General features: G+C 42.5%; 1 protein-coding gene across 1 annotated transcript in view; it reads right to left on the reverse strand.

Annotated features, from left to right (window-relative positions):
• Positions 1-9,798: 9,798 nt before the first annotated feature.
• The window catches only part of OIT3 (oncoprotein induced transcript 3), a 54,011-nt gene continuing 45,728 nt past the window's right edge, over positions 9,799-18,081 (reverse strand). The window contains exons 8-9 of the mRNA XM_063963695.1: positions 13,151-13,250; positions 9,799-10,232 (exon numbers count right to left, since the gene is read on the reverse strand). Coding sequence (XP_063819765.1) covers positions 10,059-10,232; positions 13,151-13,250 — 274 coding nt within the window. The 3' untranslated portion in view covers positions 9,799-10,058. The remainder of the gene's footprint in view (positions 10,233-13,150; positions 13,251-18,081) is intronic.

Raw genomic sequence — 18,081 nt, forward strand, 5'->3', positions numbered from 1 at the left:
TCTCTTAATTTGTGGTTGCCATCACCTGTTTTGAACAGATTAGTGGATAAGAAAGGTGTTTCAGCACAGGTGATGGCAATCATATATTAAGAGGGAGCAGAGCATTCTGTCCCTCCTGGAGAGGGTCATGGTGGGAGGTATTATTTACACTGCTGCAAAAAATAAAGGGAACACTAAAATAACACATCCTAGATCTGAATGAATGAAATATTCTTATTAAATACTTTGTTCTTTACATAGTTGAATGTGCTGACAACAAAATCACACAAAAATTATCAATGGAAAGCAAATTTATTAACCCATGGAGGTCTGGATTTGGAGTCACACTCAAAATTAAAGTGGATAAACACACTACAGGGTGATCCAACTTTGATGTAATGTCCTTAAAACAAGTCAAAATGAGGCTCAGTAGTGTGTGTGGCCTCCACATGCCTGTATCACCTCCCTACAACGCCTGGGCATGCTCCTGATGAGGTGGCGGATAGTCTCCTGAGGGATCTCCTCCCAGACCTGGACTAAAGCATCCGCCAACTCCTGGACAATCTGTGGTGCAATGTGGCATTGGTGGATGGAGCGATGTCCCAGATGTGCTCAATTGGATTCAGATCTGGGGAGCGGGCGGGCCAGTCCATAGCATCAATGCCTTCGTCTTGCAGGAACTGCTGACACACTCCAGCCACATGAGGTCTAGCATTGTCTTGCATTAGGAAGAACCCAGGGCCAACCGCACCAGCATATGGTCTCACAAGGGGTCTGAGGATCTCATCTCGGTACCTAATGGCAGTCAGGCTACCTCTGGCGAGCACATGGAGGGCTGTGCGACCCCCCAAAGAAATGCCACCCCACACCATTACTGACCCACTGCCAAACCGGTCATGCTGGAGGATGTTGCAGGCAGAACGTTCTCCTTGGCGTCTCCAGACTCTGTCACATCTGTCACATGTGCTCAGTGAGAACCTGCTTTCATCTGTGAAGAACACAGGGCACCAGTGGCGAATTTGCCAATCTTGGTGTTCTCTGGCAAATGCCAAACGTCCTGCACGGTGTTGGGCTGTAAGCACAACCCCAACCTGTGGACGTCGGGCCCTCATACCACCCTCATGGAGTCTGTTTCTGATTGTTTGAGTAGACACATGCACATTTGTGGCTTGCTGGAGGTCATTTTGCAGGGCTCTGGCAGTGCTCCTCCTGTTCCTCCTTGCACAAAGGCGGAGGTAGCGGTCCTGCTGCTGGGTTGTTGCCCTCCTACGGCCTCCTCCACGTCTCCTGATGTACTGGCCTGTCTCCTGGTAACGCCTCCATGCTCTGGACACTACGCTGACAGACACAGCAAACCTTCTTGCCACAGCTCGCATTGATGTGCCATCCTGGATGAGCTGCACTACCTGAGCCACTTGTGTGGGTTGTAGACTCCGTCTCATGCTACCACTAGAGTGAAAGCACCGACAGCTTTCAAAAGTGACCAAAACAGCAGCCAGAAAGCATAGGAGCTGAGAAGTGGTCTGTGGTCACCACCTGCAGAACAACTCCTTTATTAGGGGTGTCTTGCTAATTGCTTATAATTCCCACCTGTTGTCTATTCCATTTGCACAACAGTATGTGAAATTGATTGTCAATCAGTGTTGCTCCCTAAGTGGACAGTTTGATTTCACAGAAGTGTGATTGACTTGGAGTTACATTGTGTTGTTTAAGTGTTCCCTTTATTTTTTTGAGCAGTATATATATATATATATATATATATATATATATGTATATGAGATCAGTTTAGATGTTTAGATTTTGAAGTCTGGATTAGGCAATGTCTTTAACTGGCTTTTGAAAGCTGAGAAATTTTCAATGATTGATGTTATTGGCCCAAATGTATTAAGTCTTAAAAAGTGATAAGGTGGAGATGGATAATGAGTGATAAATGACCAGCCAACCAGCTCCTAACTGTCATTTTTCAAACACAGCCTGTAACATGGCAGTTAGGAGCTGATTGGTTGGTCCTTTATCACTCTTTATCTGTCTCCACCTTATCTCTTCTTAAGGCTTAATACATTTGGGTCAATGTCCTTTATTTACTGTATATGGGACCACAAAAGGGCCACAGTGCCTTACAGAGTATATACTGTAAATAGAAACAGAATGAACAAAACAAGAAAAAAGTGATATATAGTATATAACATTGCAGGACAGGGACAAGGTTTATAAACATTGCTGCATCATCTGCAGTCATAGGGCTAGATGCATCATCGCTTGGAAAGTGATAAAATAGAGAGTGAAAAAGCACCAGCCAATCAGGTACTAACTGCCATGTCACAGGCTGTGTTTGAAAAATGTCAGTTAGGAGCTGATTGGCTGGTACTTTTTCACTCTCCATTTTATCACTTTCCAAGCGATGATGCATCTAGCCCATAATACCAAAATAAGTAGGGATGGCCATTGGTTGTGTATGTCTTCGATGGTTACCATTAATAGTGAAACTGCAAGTGGCCATCGATGGTTGCAAACTATGTAATGGAAGAAAATCTATGGTTTCACCAACCGATGGTAATTCCCGTTCTTTCACTAACTGGCCTGTGGGCCCAATCAGAAACTGGGGACGGGGCTTTGCGGGTGTCAGGTGGCGGAAATATGCTCCTTTTCCCGACACTTGGTAAAAAATTAAATAAACAATAACCATCCGGTGGTTTTGTACCGTCTGGTTCTCCCTCATTGAGGGCAAAAGCATTTACCAGCAACCATCAATGTTTTGGAATCATCAATGGTTGATTGACTTCTCTACAAATAAGCAGCAGGGTGGCAGAACCAAGGGTAAGGGATGGAATAGCACATGAAGGAAGATGATCCTGCTCATGAGAGCTTACAGTTTAAATTAAAGTGTTTTACTTTTGTATGAATGTGCATAAAATATATGAGGTGTGTTTTTATAAAAGTGTATTATAGTGATGAGCGGATTCGGTTTTACTCGGTTTTACTCGGTTTTACTCGGTTCTCAAAACGGCATCTTATTGGCTCACGGATGTCACGTGTTTTGGATAGCCAATAAGATGCCGTTTTGAGAACCGAGTAAAACCGAGTAAAACCGAACCTCGCTCATCATACATGCATGTAATGTTGTGTTTGAGTATTATACAAACACTCACACAACCACCTGCTATATTACTGTGTATTTCAACAGCTTAAAAAGGATTTGCAATGCCGGTAATATTTGCAGACAGGATTGATTTAGACACAGGTTAGATCATGATGAAAGTCAAACACTTCAAACATTACTTAATAAGGCAATGGGGAGACAAAGTGCAAGTATATGTTTAACTTCATAGCAGCTAGCCGGATTCAGAAGCATGTTTAGGAGCTGCAGACTTTTGGTAAATATCCAAAGCACATATCCTGATGGGAAATAGTCTCAGGCCAAAACCCCCCAAAATCTTGTTAGCTGGGGTGACCATAACCATGTCTACATTCATAGATTGTTTCTTATCTGTTTGGTCACACAACATTTACATAGTCTCCTATATATAGCCACTTAAAGTAGACAAATGGAAAGCAAGACATTAACAAATGTTTGATAATAAAAAAAATGTAAATGCTTAGCTTCCTAGCAAACCTAACATACAACTACAGTTATCTCTCAAACAGGTTAGTTACCTGCATATTTAATAGTTGACATTCCCCTACTTACATTTATATGCATATTTGTGTTCTGCTACTTTTGAAATATATTTTTCCAATTCCTCAAATTTGCCAGGTACTTGGCTAAATTAGATAATTAATAAAATGTTTTAAATTGGACTAAAAATTTTCAAAAACAAATACATTTTGTGGAAACCGGATTGAAGTTTTATATATTTAACCAAGTTTCAAAAAGAAATCTGGTGAATAAGAAACTACAATAAATACAGAAAATTTAAAATTTGATTGATTTCTGGAGCCTTATTAAGAACTCCATTTGTTTCACTTGATTTGCTGTATTCTGTGAAATAAAAAAAATAAATATACACACACACACACACACACACACACACACACACACACACACACACACACACACACACACACATATAAATCTATCTATCTATCTATCTATCTATCTATCTAACAAATATAAAACCACAGCACTCGCCACCCCAGAAGTGGGGTGCAATGTCTGCACTCACCCCTCATAGGGTGAGGTGCATGTAGCCCATGGCAACCTACTTAAATATATACAAACAGAAAATTCAGCACTCACCATAGCAAGCTCACTTAGCCTCACAACATCCATAAATAAATGATGGGGGTTTAGTTAGTGAATTGGCCAATGCACGGAAGCCTGCAAACCACTCGCCAAGGTACCCCGTTTCTGGGGTGGCGAGTGCTGTGGTTTTATATTTGTTTGTATATTGCAGGGTTAACTCTTATTAACTGTGGAGAGATATCTTTTTTATAGTGTGGTGCCCAGAACTGTACATAATATTCCAGGTGTGGCCACACCAATGATTTATACAGTGACAGGATTATACTCTCATCCCTTGTCTCCATTCCCCGTTTAATGCATTCTAACACCTTATTTGCTTTTGTTGCTGCATTTTGACATTGCGTACTGCTACCAAGTTTTTTTGTCGATGAGCACTCCCAAATCTTTTTCAACTACTGTTATCCCTAAATCTTCCCCATTTAGTTTATAGGCTGCCTAATTGTTCTTAGTCCCAAAGTGCATAACTTTACATTTGTCTGTATTGAACCTCATTCTCCATTATCCGCCCAGACCTCAAGTCTAGATGAGTCATTCTGAAGAGACTCAACATCTTTGAGTCTGAATTAATTACGCTACATAGCTTAGTATCATCTGCAAAAATTGATACTGTGCTTTCCAGTCCCTTTCCTAGGTCATTAATGAATATATTAAACAACAATGGTCCGAGTACTGAACCCTGTGGTATTCCACTGAGTACTAGGGCCCATTCAGAGTACATCCTATTAATCCCCACTCACTGTTCCCTATTGAACAGCCAATTATTCACCCTAGTACAAATAGTGTCCCCTACCCCAAGCTCCCTTTAATTTGAGAATTAGTCTCTTATGTGGAACTTTGTCAAAGGCCTTAGCGAAGTCCAAAAATATCACATCAGCTGCATGACTCTGATCAATATTATCGCTCACTTTCTCATAGAAGCTTATTAAGTACAGGATCTTTCCTTCACAAAACCATGCTGATTCCTAGTAATAACCTTCCAAGTACTCAAGTATACTGTCCCTTAATATACCTTCTAGTAATTTCCCCACTATAGATGTCAAACTTACCGGTCTATAGTTACCTGGGTGAGTTTTAATACCCTTTTTAAATATTTGGACTACGTCTGCTATATGCCAGTCCTTTGGTATCATTCCTGATCTAATTGACTCTCTGAAAATCAAATATAGGGGTCTCGATGTCGCTACATTAAGTTCCATAAGAACCCTGGGGTGCAGTCCATCCGGCCCAGGAGATTTATTTATCTTAATTTTACTTAGTCTCTCCTGGACTACATCCTCGTTTACCAAGTACCTAGCATTGGGTCATTTTCGTACCTTATTTTATGCTCTACTCTCGCCAACCTGTCCTCATTGGTGAATACTGATGAAAATAATTTATTAAATAAATCTGCTTTATCCCTATCATTATTAATCAAGACACCCAACTCGCCATTTAAAGGCCCAATATTCTCCCTTTTTAATCTTTTTCCGTTTATGTATTTAAATAACTTTTAAGGGTTTGTTATACTCTCCTTTGCGATTTGTTTTTAGTTTTCTATTTTTGCTGCTCTGATTTCTTTTTTGCATTTTTTGTTACATTCCTTGTAGAACTGGAATGATTCCACCATTCCGTCAGACTTAAATGCTTTGAAAGCACACCTTTTTTTATCCATTTGTTCCTTGACCCTCTTATTAAGCCACATCGGTTTGAATTTCCTACTCCTGTTTTTGTTGACTTTGGGAATATACAAATGAGTGTACTTATTGAGCGTAGTTGTAAAAACATCCCACATTTCAGCAGTATTCTTACCTTGCAATACAATTTCCCAATTGATGTCCCTTATTGCTTGTTTCAGCAATTTGTAATTGGCTTTCTTAAAGTTAAAAGTTTTAGTTAAACCCTTATATTGTTGTTTTTGAAAGCTGATATCGAATGTGATCATATTGTGATCACTATTTCCTAGGGTCTCCCCTACTTTAGTATTTGATATTATTTCCTCATTATTAGTGAGTACTAGGTCCAGTATATCCCTATGCCTAGTTGGTTCCCGAATTACCTGGGACAAGTAGTGATCTTTAAGCATGTTTAAGAACCTATTACCCCTAGTTGTATTTATTGTTTTGGTGTTCCAGTTTATGTCTGGGTAATTAAAGTCCCCAACAATAATGATGTCCCCCATACCTGCACCTTTTTCGATTTGCTGCCAGAGTAGTAATTTATCAGACACACTAATATCTGGCTGTTTATAGCATGTCCCTATTAGAAGTTTTTTTGTATCTTTACCCCCACTCGAAATCTCAACCCACAATGACTCCACGTTATCTCTAGTCCCTTTGTAAATGACTTCCTTTAAAACGGTTTTAAGAAAGGTTTAACATATAGACAAACACCCCCTCCCTTTTTGTTCATCCTATCTCTCCTGAAGAGGGTGAACCCCTCTATGTTTGCCGCCCAGTCGTGTGAATCATCCCACCATGTCTCTGTAATGCCTATTATATCATATTGGTCATTAAGTGCAATTGTTTCTAATTGTCCCATTTTACTTGTTAGGCTTCTTGCATTTGTAATCATACACTTTAGTTTGGTAATTCCCTGATCCGTGAGTTTTGTTGTGGATAACGTTTCCTTAGGAATCTGAGTTTCCCTTAAATTACCATCACTGACTATTTTTCTCCTCCCCCCCACTCCACCCTCATTATACTTTATACATCCCATTTTTCTTTGCTCTCTAGTTGTCCCACTAATTCTTCTAAACCCTCCCCCCAGGCACCTAGTTTAAAATCTCCAACCTTCTAACCATCCTTTCCCCAGCACCGCTGCCCCCTCCTCATTCAGGTGCAATCCATTGCGATAAAAAAGATGGTGCCTGACTAAGAAGTATGCCCAGTGTTCTAAGAACACAAACCCCTCTTTACTGCACCAGCTTCTGAGCCACACATTTACCTCCCTAATCTCCCTCTGCCTCCCTGGACTAGCGCGTGGCACAGGTAATATTTCAGAGAATATTACCTTAGATGTTCTAGCCTTTAATTTTTGGCTTAGGTCCCTATAATCTTTCTTAAGGACATCCCACCTACCGCCAACTTTGTCGTTGGTGCCAACGTGCACCAAGACCTCCGGGTCATTCCTGGCCCCTCCCAACAATCTTTCTACCCGGTCCACAATGTGCCGTACCCGAGCACCCGGGATACAACAGACTGTATGGTGATCACGGTCCCGGTAGCCGATTGACCTGTCTGTTCTCCTGATAACAGAATCCCCTACCACCACAATCTGGCTAGGTACCTTGCTTTCTTTTGTTCCCTTTGTCCTGGAGGGACCGCTCCTTCAGTTGCTAGAGGGAATGGTCTCCTCCAGTGCCGTCATTTCCTCCCTAGAATTTTCATCCAATCGAGCGCATTTATTGGGGTTTGGCAGATTGGAGATGTCCTGTCTCCCCCTCTTCTTCTTCCATCTATCCGTGACCTAGCTAGCTACCTGATTATCCTCATCCTCGAGTGTTAAAAATTTGGTAAGTCTATAGAGATGTATATTTGAGACATCTTAATGTAAGTAAATATTAATCCGTGGTTCTTGATTACCCGGGGAGCACCCGTAGCAGATACGGTAAAAAGTGACTGGACCATTTTTGTAGTTTATTAAAGTCTACCCAATGAAGGTGCAATCCAAATTTTGATCCAATTGTCTGTTTGGGCATTATCGTTCACACAACGCAAGCCACGCATCGGTAATAACGAAATTATGTCAACCCCCTGTTCATCCTCTTAGGGAAGGTTTATTAAAATTCTAATTACCGTATATACTCGAGTATAAGTCGACCCGAATATAAGCCGAGGCACCTAATTTTACCACAAAAAACTGGGAAAACTTATTGACTCGAGTATAAGCCTAGGGTGGGAAATGCAGATCTAGCCGTACACATCCATTCGCACAGCGAGCACGTTGATGCGCAAGAAAAGATTTATATATATACACGTACACACACAAACATATAATATGCACACACACACATGTAACTGCATGTATGCAGTATTTGGCGGCTCCAGCATCTGATACAACACTACATACACATGTACAATTGCAGCCCTGTTTGAGGAGTAACTTGCCGCCCACTGTGCCCCAGGCATGGAGGGGTCTAACATACATGCCAGCAGCCCCCGGCCAGGGCACATCAACTCTTTGCTGCTTGTACATTATTCAGGACACTACCAAATTGCATAGATAAACTGGTGGTACCTGAAACACAGCACAGGATCCCAAACGACACTCAGCATGGTCCTAACATCCGGGAGGACGTTCTTTTTACTTCTAGTGGTTGATCAGCCTCAGCGGTGCCAGCCGCTGATTGGATGGTTCCGCCATCAGCCATCAAAATTGAGAGGGCTGTATTTGGGGCGGCTGTTTGGCTGCAGCTGCTGTCATTCAGGCCAGCTGGGAGGAAGGAACGACTATTGGTGCTGCTGTCCTGCAGAGCTATCAGCCGTCACTGGGAAGTTAAGCAGCTGGGCCATGAGATACTGCACTGCCGCTGCTGATGCTCACCGCAGCGGCACTTTACATGCACAGATCGGGAAAGGCTGAGCTGTGTAACTTTGAAGCTGTGTGTGTTAGCAGCAACGGAGGTGAGGTCCGGCCGGGTGACTGTTCAGCAAGAGCAGCAGCGGCGGCAGTGCAGCGCGTATCTCACTTGCTGAACAGTCACCCGGCCGGACCTCACCGCCGTTGCCGCTAACACACACAGCTTCAAAGTCACACAGCTCAGCCTTTTCTGATCTGTGCATGTAAAGTGCGGCTGCGGTGATGTCACTGAGAACGGGCCGTGGCTGCTAATAAGAAAGGGATCCTGTCCAGCAAGACTCCAGCTCAATACACCGCTGGCGGGTGGCATGCGACCCGGGCCCTCCACTCGCTGTCAGAGAGGCCGGGCCCGGGACAGTTGTGGCCCCAGCACCCCCTTGATGGCGGCCCTGGCCGCTCACCCGGAAGCAGGTACTTTTCATTGTGGTCCTGGAGCATCACTCGAGTATAAGCCGAGGGGGGGCTTTTTCAGCACAAAAAATGTGCTGAAAAACTCGGCTTATACTCGAGTATATACGGTAAGTAGTTTTCCTATTTCCCAATTGAAGAATATCTATGTTGAATTTCAGCTTCGTAACATATCGGGAAGTAAGAGAATTAGTGATAAGTCAGTCACTCAGTTAGTGAGAGATCCAGTGAAAAGTGACAGGATAATTTTTCTAGTTTATGAAATTCTACACACTTGATGTGCAATCCAAATTTTGTACCGATTGCCCGTGTGGGCGTTATCGTGCAAGGTTTGCATCGGTAATGATGTCATTATGTCAACCCTCTTTTCATCCCCTTAAATAGGAGGGGGCCAAGACACATACTGCACACAGTCCCCCCTGCTCTCTTAATATGATGCTGGATAATGAACTAACATTTTTTACCTATAAAGAAGGATAAATGAATGGGAATGATAAAGAAATAGGATCAATTAAATTAAATTACTGTCTACCTGATATACCGAGTTGGAAGCAAAATAAAATGAAAAACACAAAAATGTATTAAAGCAAAAATGGGCAATACCCTGGACATTGAAAAGCTGTTCCCATTTAATCAGATACAATTAGAAACCATAGATTATTTTAGCTTTGTATATCTGGTGAAAAATGGATAGCCAGGTTTTCATATAGTACACAGAATGTAAAGTGTAAAAAATACTTACATGGGTTAGATAAATAAACACGTGAAATCAGGGAATAATTTTAAATACAGTATAAAGGCTAAAAAGATGGAATTAACATCATAGTGAGGCACATTATTTACAGCATTGTGGATCTGTATGAGGACAAAGCTATTCTTCCATATCTATTATTATGGGACCTCCAGTGAGGAGATGGTTCGACAGATGACTTGTTCCATCCTCCATATCTGCTGATCTGCGCATCCGGCGGCGGCAACCTTGGGCACAGCGTGATCGCTCATCCGTGGCTCCACAGACCAGAATCTGGCAGTGCAGGAACACCTCCTACGTGGTGGGAAACAAGATGATCTCAGTGACATGTTTTTATGGAACGTTGGTAGGTCTTCAGAGCTTCAATTGCTGTGGTGCCAAACTGTACTAAGAGCTCTTAGGACTGTCATTAATGACCCTGAGAATGTAGATATGGAAAATTGCCCAATGTGCATAATTTACACACAGTACCAGGTTTCAAAAAGTGTCCCTGGATGTGACCTCATGTTTATATTGATCTGATCAGCACAAAAAAAAAAATCCTTTAAGCTTTGATTCATCATTTTCTATTCAATTATTGTCATCTTTTCCTATTCAAATTTACTTTGTAAATGAAAATGTATTTTAAAAGAAAAACATATGCTGGAAATGAATACAGTAAGAATAATATGATTGCAGTAATGGAATTACCAGGGACAAGCTTACCATGTACCTCAACTTGGTTCTATGCAAAGTATCAGAAATTAGTTTACCCGTCTATTACACACAGGGTTCAGTCATTTATCAAAGAAAGCATAAATATATGTTGAAAGAGAATATTCCATAGAATTTCATATCAACTTTTTTTGTTTTGTTTGTTTGTTAATTGTGGTAATCCTGGGAAATAGATTTGGCCATTTTGTGGGCTGAATAAATACTGATGTGACTTTAGTCTGTGTACTCATTATGAACAAATTACATCACCGTGACAGTAAGCCAACTCACTTTTCGTTTTTGCATTCGATAGGCTACATTCACATAGACATATTGCTTGTGTTAACAAAATGGCCGCTTCCATTGACTGCTGTGACAGATACACACAATCCTCCATTTCTGTCTAACAAAAACTTTGAGAGCCAGATTCAATTAGACACAAGCAGTGATTGTCAGCTCACGCTGTGCTTATAAGTGCAATTGCAGAAGGCTGATCTCTGCTTGCACTGCCATAGACAGAAATTGCCCCTGAGACACACCACATAGAGCCCACTAAAGCTGTTCCAAGGACCTTCATAGCTAAATGTATTTGGCCCTAGTTTTCTGTCAGCAAATTCAATGAACTATTTGTGTCATGTCAATGAATGGGTGTTAGGAGGGCAGTAAGTGGTAGTGTACAGTAGTGCTTCAAGAGCTGCCTGGCAAGATTGCCTTACTATATAGACATCCTTTCAACATGATGTAGCCATGCCCCAGGAATGATTCCCTACATTATAAAATTAAGAGGTAGGTATCTTTAATATCACATTACTGTATTACACATTTTCAAAGTCACCAAATATATGGCAGAATTTTATTATTTTATATACAGAAGCTACTATGTACATAGAAATTATGTCTCTTTTTAGAACTTAGGAAATTAGAGCTAAGGGTGCCTTTTTAGTGTTATGATATAAAAGCCTTTGAAACAGGATATTGAACTGTACATTAAGCAGGCACCACTGGCTATTGAAAGCAGTGCAGGTTTTTCACTGCAGATATTTCCCTTGCAAAGCATGGAGAAATCTATTTAACTCTGACCATAATTGTGCAAATCTCCAATGGTTTTTAAACATTTTTTTCTTTTAAACTCTTTAATCTGTTTTTAAAATGTATTTTCCATCCATGTAGTGGAACTGGAAGTACAAGTTTGAGCTTTCAGTTCCACAGAACGTCCATCAACTGCATAGTCAGGTTATGCATGCACATATTCCCTTCATGGAAAAATCAAAAGAATAGACAATTTTCAGTGCGCTCTAGGAATAGGCAGCTAGTTTATGTACCAATCACACAGAGGTAACTCTCATCTATACCTCCACCAAGAGAATAATCTCAAGCAAACTGCAAAATGTTGTGATAATACATACAAGCACCCATATAAAGGGACCGACTGTAGTTTCAGATTCCTTCCACAAATGATTTTCAATGTTATGCAACAAAGAAAAAAAGTGCATATAGTAAAACGGTACATCACTATATGCACTTTTTTTCTTTGTTGCATAACATTGAAAATCATTTGTGGAAGGACTCTGAAACTACAGTCGGTCCCTTTATATGGGCGCTTGTATGTATTATCACAACATATTCCCTTCACACTGGCCCAGCGAAGCAGCACGTTATACCTTACCGCTTCGGGACAGTATTGCCTTGGCGTTCCAAGCATAGCTCAAAAGTCATTTTATATACTATAAGCCAGTGGTTCCCAAACTTTTTAGAATCACGGCACCCTAGAGTATCAGAATTTTTTTTTCACTGCACCCCTAGGCCAAAGGTTTCTTACTGAGGAATTTAGAAATAAATATTAAATGAAGTACATTGTGTTTCTATGTCATCCTTAGGTTCCATTGTGTAGTGAGGGACAGGATTGGCTTGTGTTTGTCCACATACTGTAGTTTATGACTGACAGCCACCAGCACTGGTTTTGCCTATTACATTGAGCATAAATAATTTGAATTGATCCTCAATCACCAACCCAGGGCACCCATGCAAGTGTCCCGAGGCACCCCAGGGTGCCACGGCACACAGTTTGAGAACCACTACTATAAGCAATGTCAGAAAATCAGCCTTGATGCTGAATATTAGTAAATAGGCTCCAAAGTTATGATTCTGATGAAAGATTTTACTACATAAAGCAGGTTTCCTGTAAAGAATACCATTAAATGACACTGCAATCCTGTAATTATCTTTTCCAGTGACTGAGAACAGATGTTTGCATTCACAGTAAACTTTTACATGTACATTTGTGGATATCATTCTAACCTCTTTATTACAAGGACATTTACATTTTAGGTTTAGGTTTAATATTTTTTTTTGGCTCTGCTTCTTGTTCTAGTTATTCTTCTACACAGCTGCCATTGAAATGGAACAAAATTCTCTTACACAGCTTTGAATTCCATGTTAAAGACAGAGTTCTCTATGTATAAATTTCTGAACACATACTCAAATATAACAACCCAAAATATTAAAAGTATAAGATATACCTTGTTATCCTTTCCCACAAATTTAAACACTGGGACCTGAAAGTGTTTGGCAAGATGATCTTTTGATGTATATTGTTTTACAGCATCATCTGAGACACACCTGGAAATAAGGCAAAAATAAAATAAATAGTTAGATAAAGTGACATTTTCTCTTTGTTCTGTTGCTGCCTACATAGTTTGGTAAAGTAGCACAACTCATTTTCTGAAAAACTTAATTTTGTCCATTCTCTTATCCATGGTCAACATGGTACAACCACATTTATACAGGTTCAATAGAAAAAGGCACAATGCATGTTTGATGCTTCAACAAATAAGCATATTCTGCAATAGATTATGGCCCCAGGTACAGCACAAAAGAGAATGCAAACTATTTTTTAGTGAAATCTGCAAAGTGTATGTGAGTAATAATATAATATGGGGCTAATTCAGACTTTGACCAGGCTGTGCGTGTTCACACAGCAGTGATCAGGCCTGAACTGCGCATGCGACGACGCATGGCAGACAGCCAACGGCTGTCGTAGCCCAGCGATCGCCTCTGCCTGATTGACAGGCAGAGGCGGTCGCTGGGCGGGAGGGAGCAGGACGGCGGGGTTTACCCGCCGTTTAGGGGGCATGGTCTGGGCAAAGCAGGCGTGCCCGGACCATTGGGGGGGCGGGCTGTGGTGGCTGCGTGACATCACACGCAGCCGCTGTGGCCCAGGTTGCGACGGGTAGCTCCCTGCCAGCGTGCAGGAGCTGCACTGGCTGGGAGCTATTCTTCCAGTACAAAAGCAGCGCCGCTGTGCGCTGCTTTTGGACTTGTGCGTGGGAAGGCCCTGACATGCGGGGCGTACTAGCCCTGTGCTGGGCGTCCCCCAGCATGTCAGGGAAGCTGATTGTAAATGTGCTAAATTTAGCACATCTGCGATCAGGTCTGAATCACCCCCTATATTTCAAAGGGAGTAAAGGAAAGCAAGTGGCCAATTAGCTGTGGTTAAATTTATTAAAGATAATTATCAGCTGTGGAAATTGAAGTTTGAGATTTTACTATTCAGAGGTGATTGGTGGGATGTTATTATTACAGTCAGACCACAGGTTGATAAATAATAAGGTAAGAAATACAGACAGACACAAGCAACCATAATCTTATAAATTGAAGATGACCAGTAATTTTCATAAATTATTAGACTACCATAAAGGGCATGCGGGATGCATTACAGGTAGGCCATGAAAGATCCAGCTTGAATAGTAGACTGTTTTACTGAGGAAAATGAACCAAATGAGATTTTGAAAAAAAATAATAATAATAGGGCATGAAGTAGTCAAAGACAATTCTGACCATTTGTAAAGATATGGGTCTTCAACCTGCAGCCCTCCAGCTGCTGTGGAACTACACATCCCAGCATGCCCTGACACAGTTTTGCTGTTAAGGCATGCTAAAATTGAGGCAGGGCATGCTGGGATGTGTAGTTTCAGAGCAGCTGGAGGGCCGCAGGTTGAAGACCCATGATATAAAGTGTAACTATGTGGTAGCCATACTTCTGTGCAGTGTACCTGACACATACCTTGCACTTATTAATGACTTAGAAACACTTTCCTAAAGTGAAATTTAAACTAGATCTTGTGGAAGCTAGGCGAAGGGGCCCTACTCACTGGCCGACCCGCTGCCGAGCTGCCCGACGGCGGATACGGCCGACGAGCGACCCGGCGGCGGCGGGGCAGTGACGGGGGGAGTGAAGTTTCTTCACTCCCCCCGTCACGCGGCTGCATTGAAGTGCAGGCAAATATGGGCGAGATCGTCCATATTGGCCTACATGCACAGCCGACGGGAGACCAGCGATGAACGAGCGTGGGGACACGCATCGTTCATCGCTGGAGTCTCCACACTGAAAGATATGAACGAGTTCTCGTTCATTTATGAACGAGATCGTTCATATCTTTCAGAAAATCGGCCAGTGTGTAGGGCCTATTATAGATGAGAAAGGAACTCATACATACAGAGGCGGATTTAGACCTCATGGGGCTCCCCTACCTCAAACAATCCATAGCACTATATTTTTATTCTGAGTTATGCCCCCTTACATTACAGATGGATCCATGCTAATCGTGGCTCCATCTGTGCCTGGGAGCACCCGCCTGGTCGCGCCTATCACTGCATCGAATAGGAGCATCTGTGTGCACACCCGGCGGGGCTAGGCGGTGACCAGTCAGAGAGTGTTTGCAGTGGCAGGGAAGAGAAACTTCCCTCCACTGCTGCTCTCAGAGGAGGTGAGGACATGGGAGAGAGGTGAGGAGGGGAGAGATAAAGATTTGAAGATGGGAGAGAAAGGGAGGTGAAGATGCGAGAAAGAGAGAGAGAGAGAGAGAGAGAGAGAGAGAGAGAGAGAGGTGAAGACAGGAGAGACAGAGAGAGGGAGGTGACGGTGAGAGAGAGGGAGATGAAGACAAAAGAGAGAGAGAGAGAGAGAGAGGGAGGTGAGGACAGGAGAGAAAGAGATAGGGAGGTGAGGATGAGAGAGAGGAAGGTGAGGACGGGAGAGAGAGAGAGAGAGAGAGAGAGAGAGAAGGAGGTGAAGACAGGAGAGAAAGAGAGAGGGAGGTGAGGATGAGAGAGAGGAAGGTGAGGACGGGAGAGAGAGAGAGAGAGAGAGAGGTGAAGACAGGAGAGACAGAGAGAGGGAGGTGACGGTGAGAGAGAGGGAGATGAAGACAAAAGAGAGAGAGAGAGAGGGAGGTGAGGACAGGAGAGAAAGAGATAGGGAGGTGAGGATGAGAGAGAGGAAGGTGAGGACGGGAGAGAGAGAGAGAGAGAGAGAAGGAGGTGAAGACAGGAGAGAAAGAGAGAGGGAGGTGAGGATGAGAGAGAGGAAGGTGAGGATGGGAGAGAGAGAGAGAGAGAGAGAGAAGGAGGTGAAGACATGAGAGAAAGAGGGAAGTGAGGACAGGAGAGAGAGAGAGGGAGGGAGGGAGGTAAGGATGGGAGAGAGAGAGAGAGAGGGAGGAGAGGATGGGTGAGAGGGAGAGAGAGAGGTGTGAGTTAGCCAGGACAAGTGTACACCTGCACTCACCCTCCGCTGCTGCTCCCAGGATACCATGCGTGATGACATTGCTCCTGCATCTGCATTCTGGGAAGGAGGGATGAAAAAGAAGAGCGCAGCAGTAGGAATGGATGGGGAAAATATGGCCGCGGGCATGCAGGCAGGATGACTGCGGCTGCGCTGTGAGATAACGTCAGGCAGCCTCTCCCTATATATACATATAAATACATGTACAATTAAATACATATATATATATATATATATATATACAGTGCATCTGGAAAGTATTCACAGCGCTTCACTTTTTCCACATTTTGTTATGTTACAGCCTTATTCCAAAATGGAATAAATTCATTTTTCCCCTCAAGATTCTACACACAATGCCCTATAATGACAACGTGAAAAAAGTTTTTGAGATTTTTGCAAATTTATTAAAAATAAAAAACTAAGAAATCACATGTACATAAGTATTCACACCCTTTGCCACGAAGCTCAAAATTGAGCTCAGGTGCATCCTGTTTCCACTGATCATCCTTGAGATGTTCCTACATCTCAATTGGAGTCCACTTGTGGTAAATTCAGTTGATTGGACATGATTTGGAAAGGTCCCACACCTGACAGTGCATGTCTGAGCACAAACCAAGCATGAAGCCAAAGGAATTGTCTGTAGACCTCAGAGACAGGATTTTCTCGAGGCACAAATCTGGGGAAGGGTACAGAAAAATATCTGCTGCTTGAAGGTCCCAAGTGAACACAGTGGCCTCCATCATCTGTAAATGGAAGAAATTCGGAACCACCAAAACTCTTCCTAGAGCTGGCTGGCCGTCTAAACTGAGCACGATCTGGGGAGAAGGGCCCTAGTCAGTGAGGTGAACAAGAACCCGATGTTCACTCTGTCAGAGCTACAGCATTCCTCTGTGGAGAGAGGAGAACCTTCCAGAAGGACAACTATATCTGCAGCAATCAACCAATCAGGCCTGTATGGTGGAGTAGCCAGACAGAAGCCACTCCTTAGTAAAAAGCACATGGCAGCCCGCCTGAAGTTTGCCAAAATGCACCTGAAGGGCTCTCAGACCATGAGAAACAAAATTCTCCTGTCTGATGAGACAAAGATTGAATTATTTGGCATGAATGCCAGACGTCATGTTTGGAGGAAACCAGGCACCGCTCATCATCAGGCCAATTCCATCCCTACAGTGAAGCATGGTGGTGGCAGCATCATGCTGTGGGGATGTTTTTCAGTGGCAGGAACTAGGAGACTAGTCAGGATAGAGGGAAAGATGAATGCAGCAATGTACAAATACATCCTGGATGAAAACCTGCTCCAGAGCGCTCTTGACCTCAGACTGGGACGACGGTTCATCTTTCAGCAGGACAACGACCTTAAGCACACAGCCAAGATATCAAAGGAGTGGTGGCTTGAGGACAACTCTGTGAATGTCCTTGAGTGCCTAGCGAGAGCCCAGACTTGAATCCGATTGAACATCTCTGGAGAGATCTGAAAATGGCTGTGCACCAACACTTCCCATCCAACCTGATGGAGCTTGAGAGGTGCTGCAAAGAGGAATGGGTGAAACTGGGCAAGATAGGTATGCCAAGATTGTGGCATCATATTCAAAAAGACTTGAGGCTGTAATTGCTGCCAAAGGTGCATCAACAAAGTATTGAGTAAAGGCTGTGAAACCTTATGTACATGTAATTTCTTCATTTTTTTATTTTTTAATAAATTTGCAAAAATAAAAAAGGAAAGAAATTAATGTATTCCATTTTGGAATAAGGCTGTCACATAACAAAATGTGGAAAAAGTGAAGTGCTGTGAATACTTTCCGGATGCACTGTATATATACATATATGATGCAGCCTGCCTATATTTGCTTGTCACTTTTGAATAAATGTTAAATGCCTTACTTTTTT

The sequence above is a fragment of the Pseudophryne corroboree genome, chromosome 3 (assembly GCF_028390025.1).
Source record: "Pseudophryne corroboree isolate aPseCor3 chromosome 3, aPseCor3.hap2, whole genome shotgun sequence".
Lineage (NCBI taxonomy): Eukaryota > Metazoa > Chordata > Amphibia > Anura > Myobatrachidae > Pseudophryne > Pseudophryne corroboree.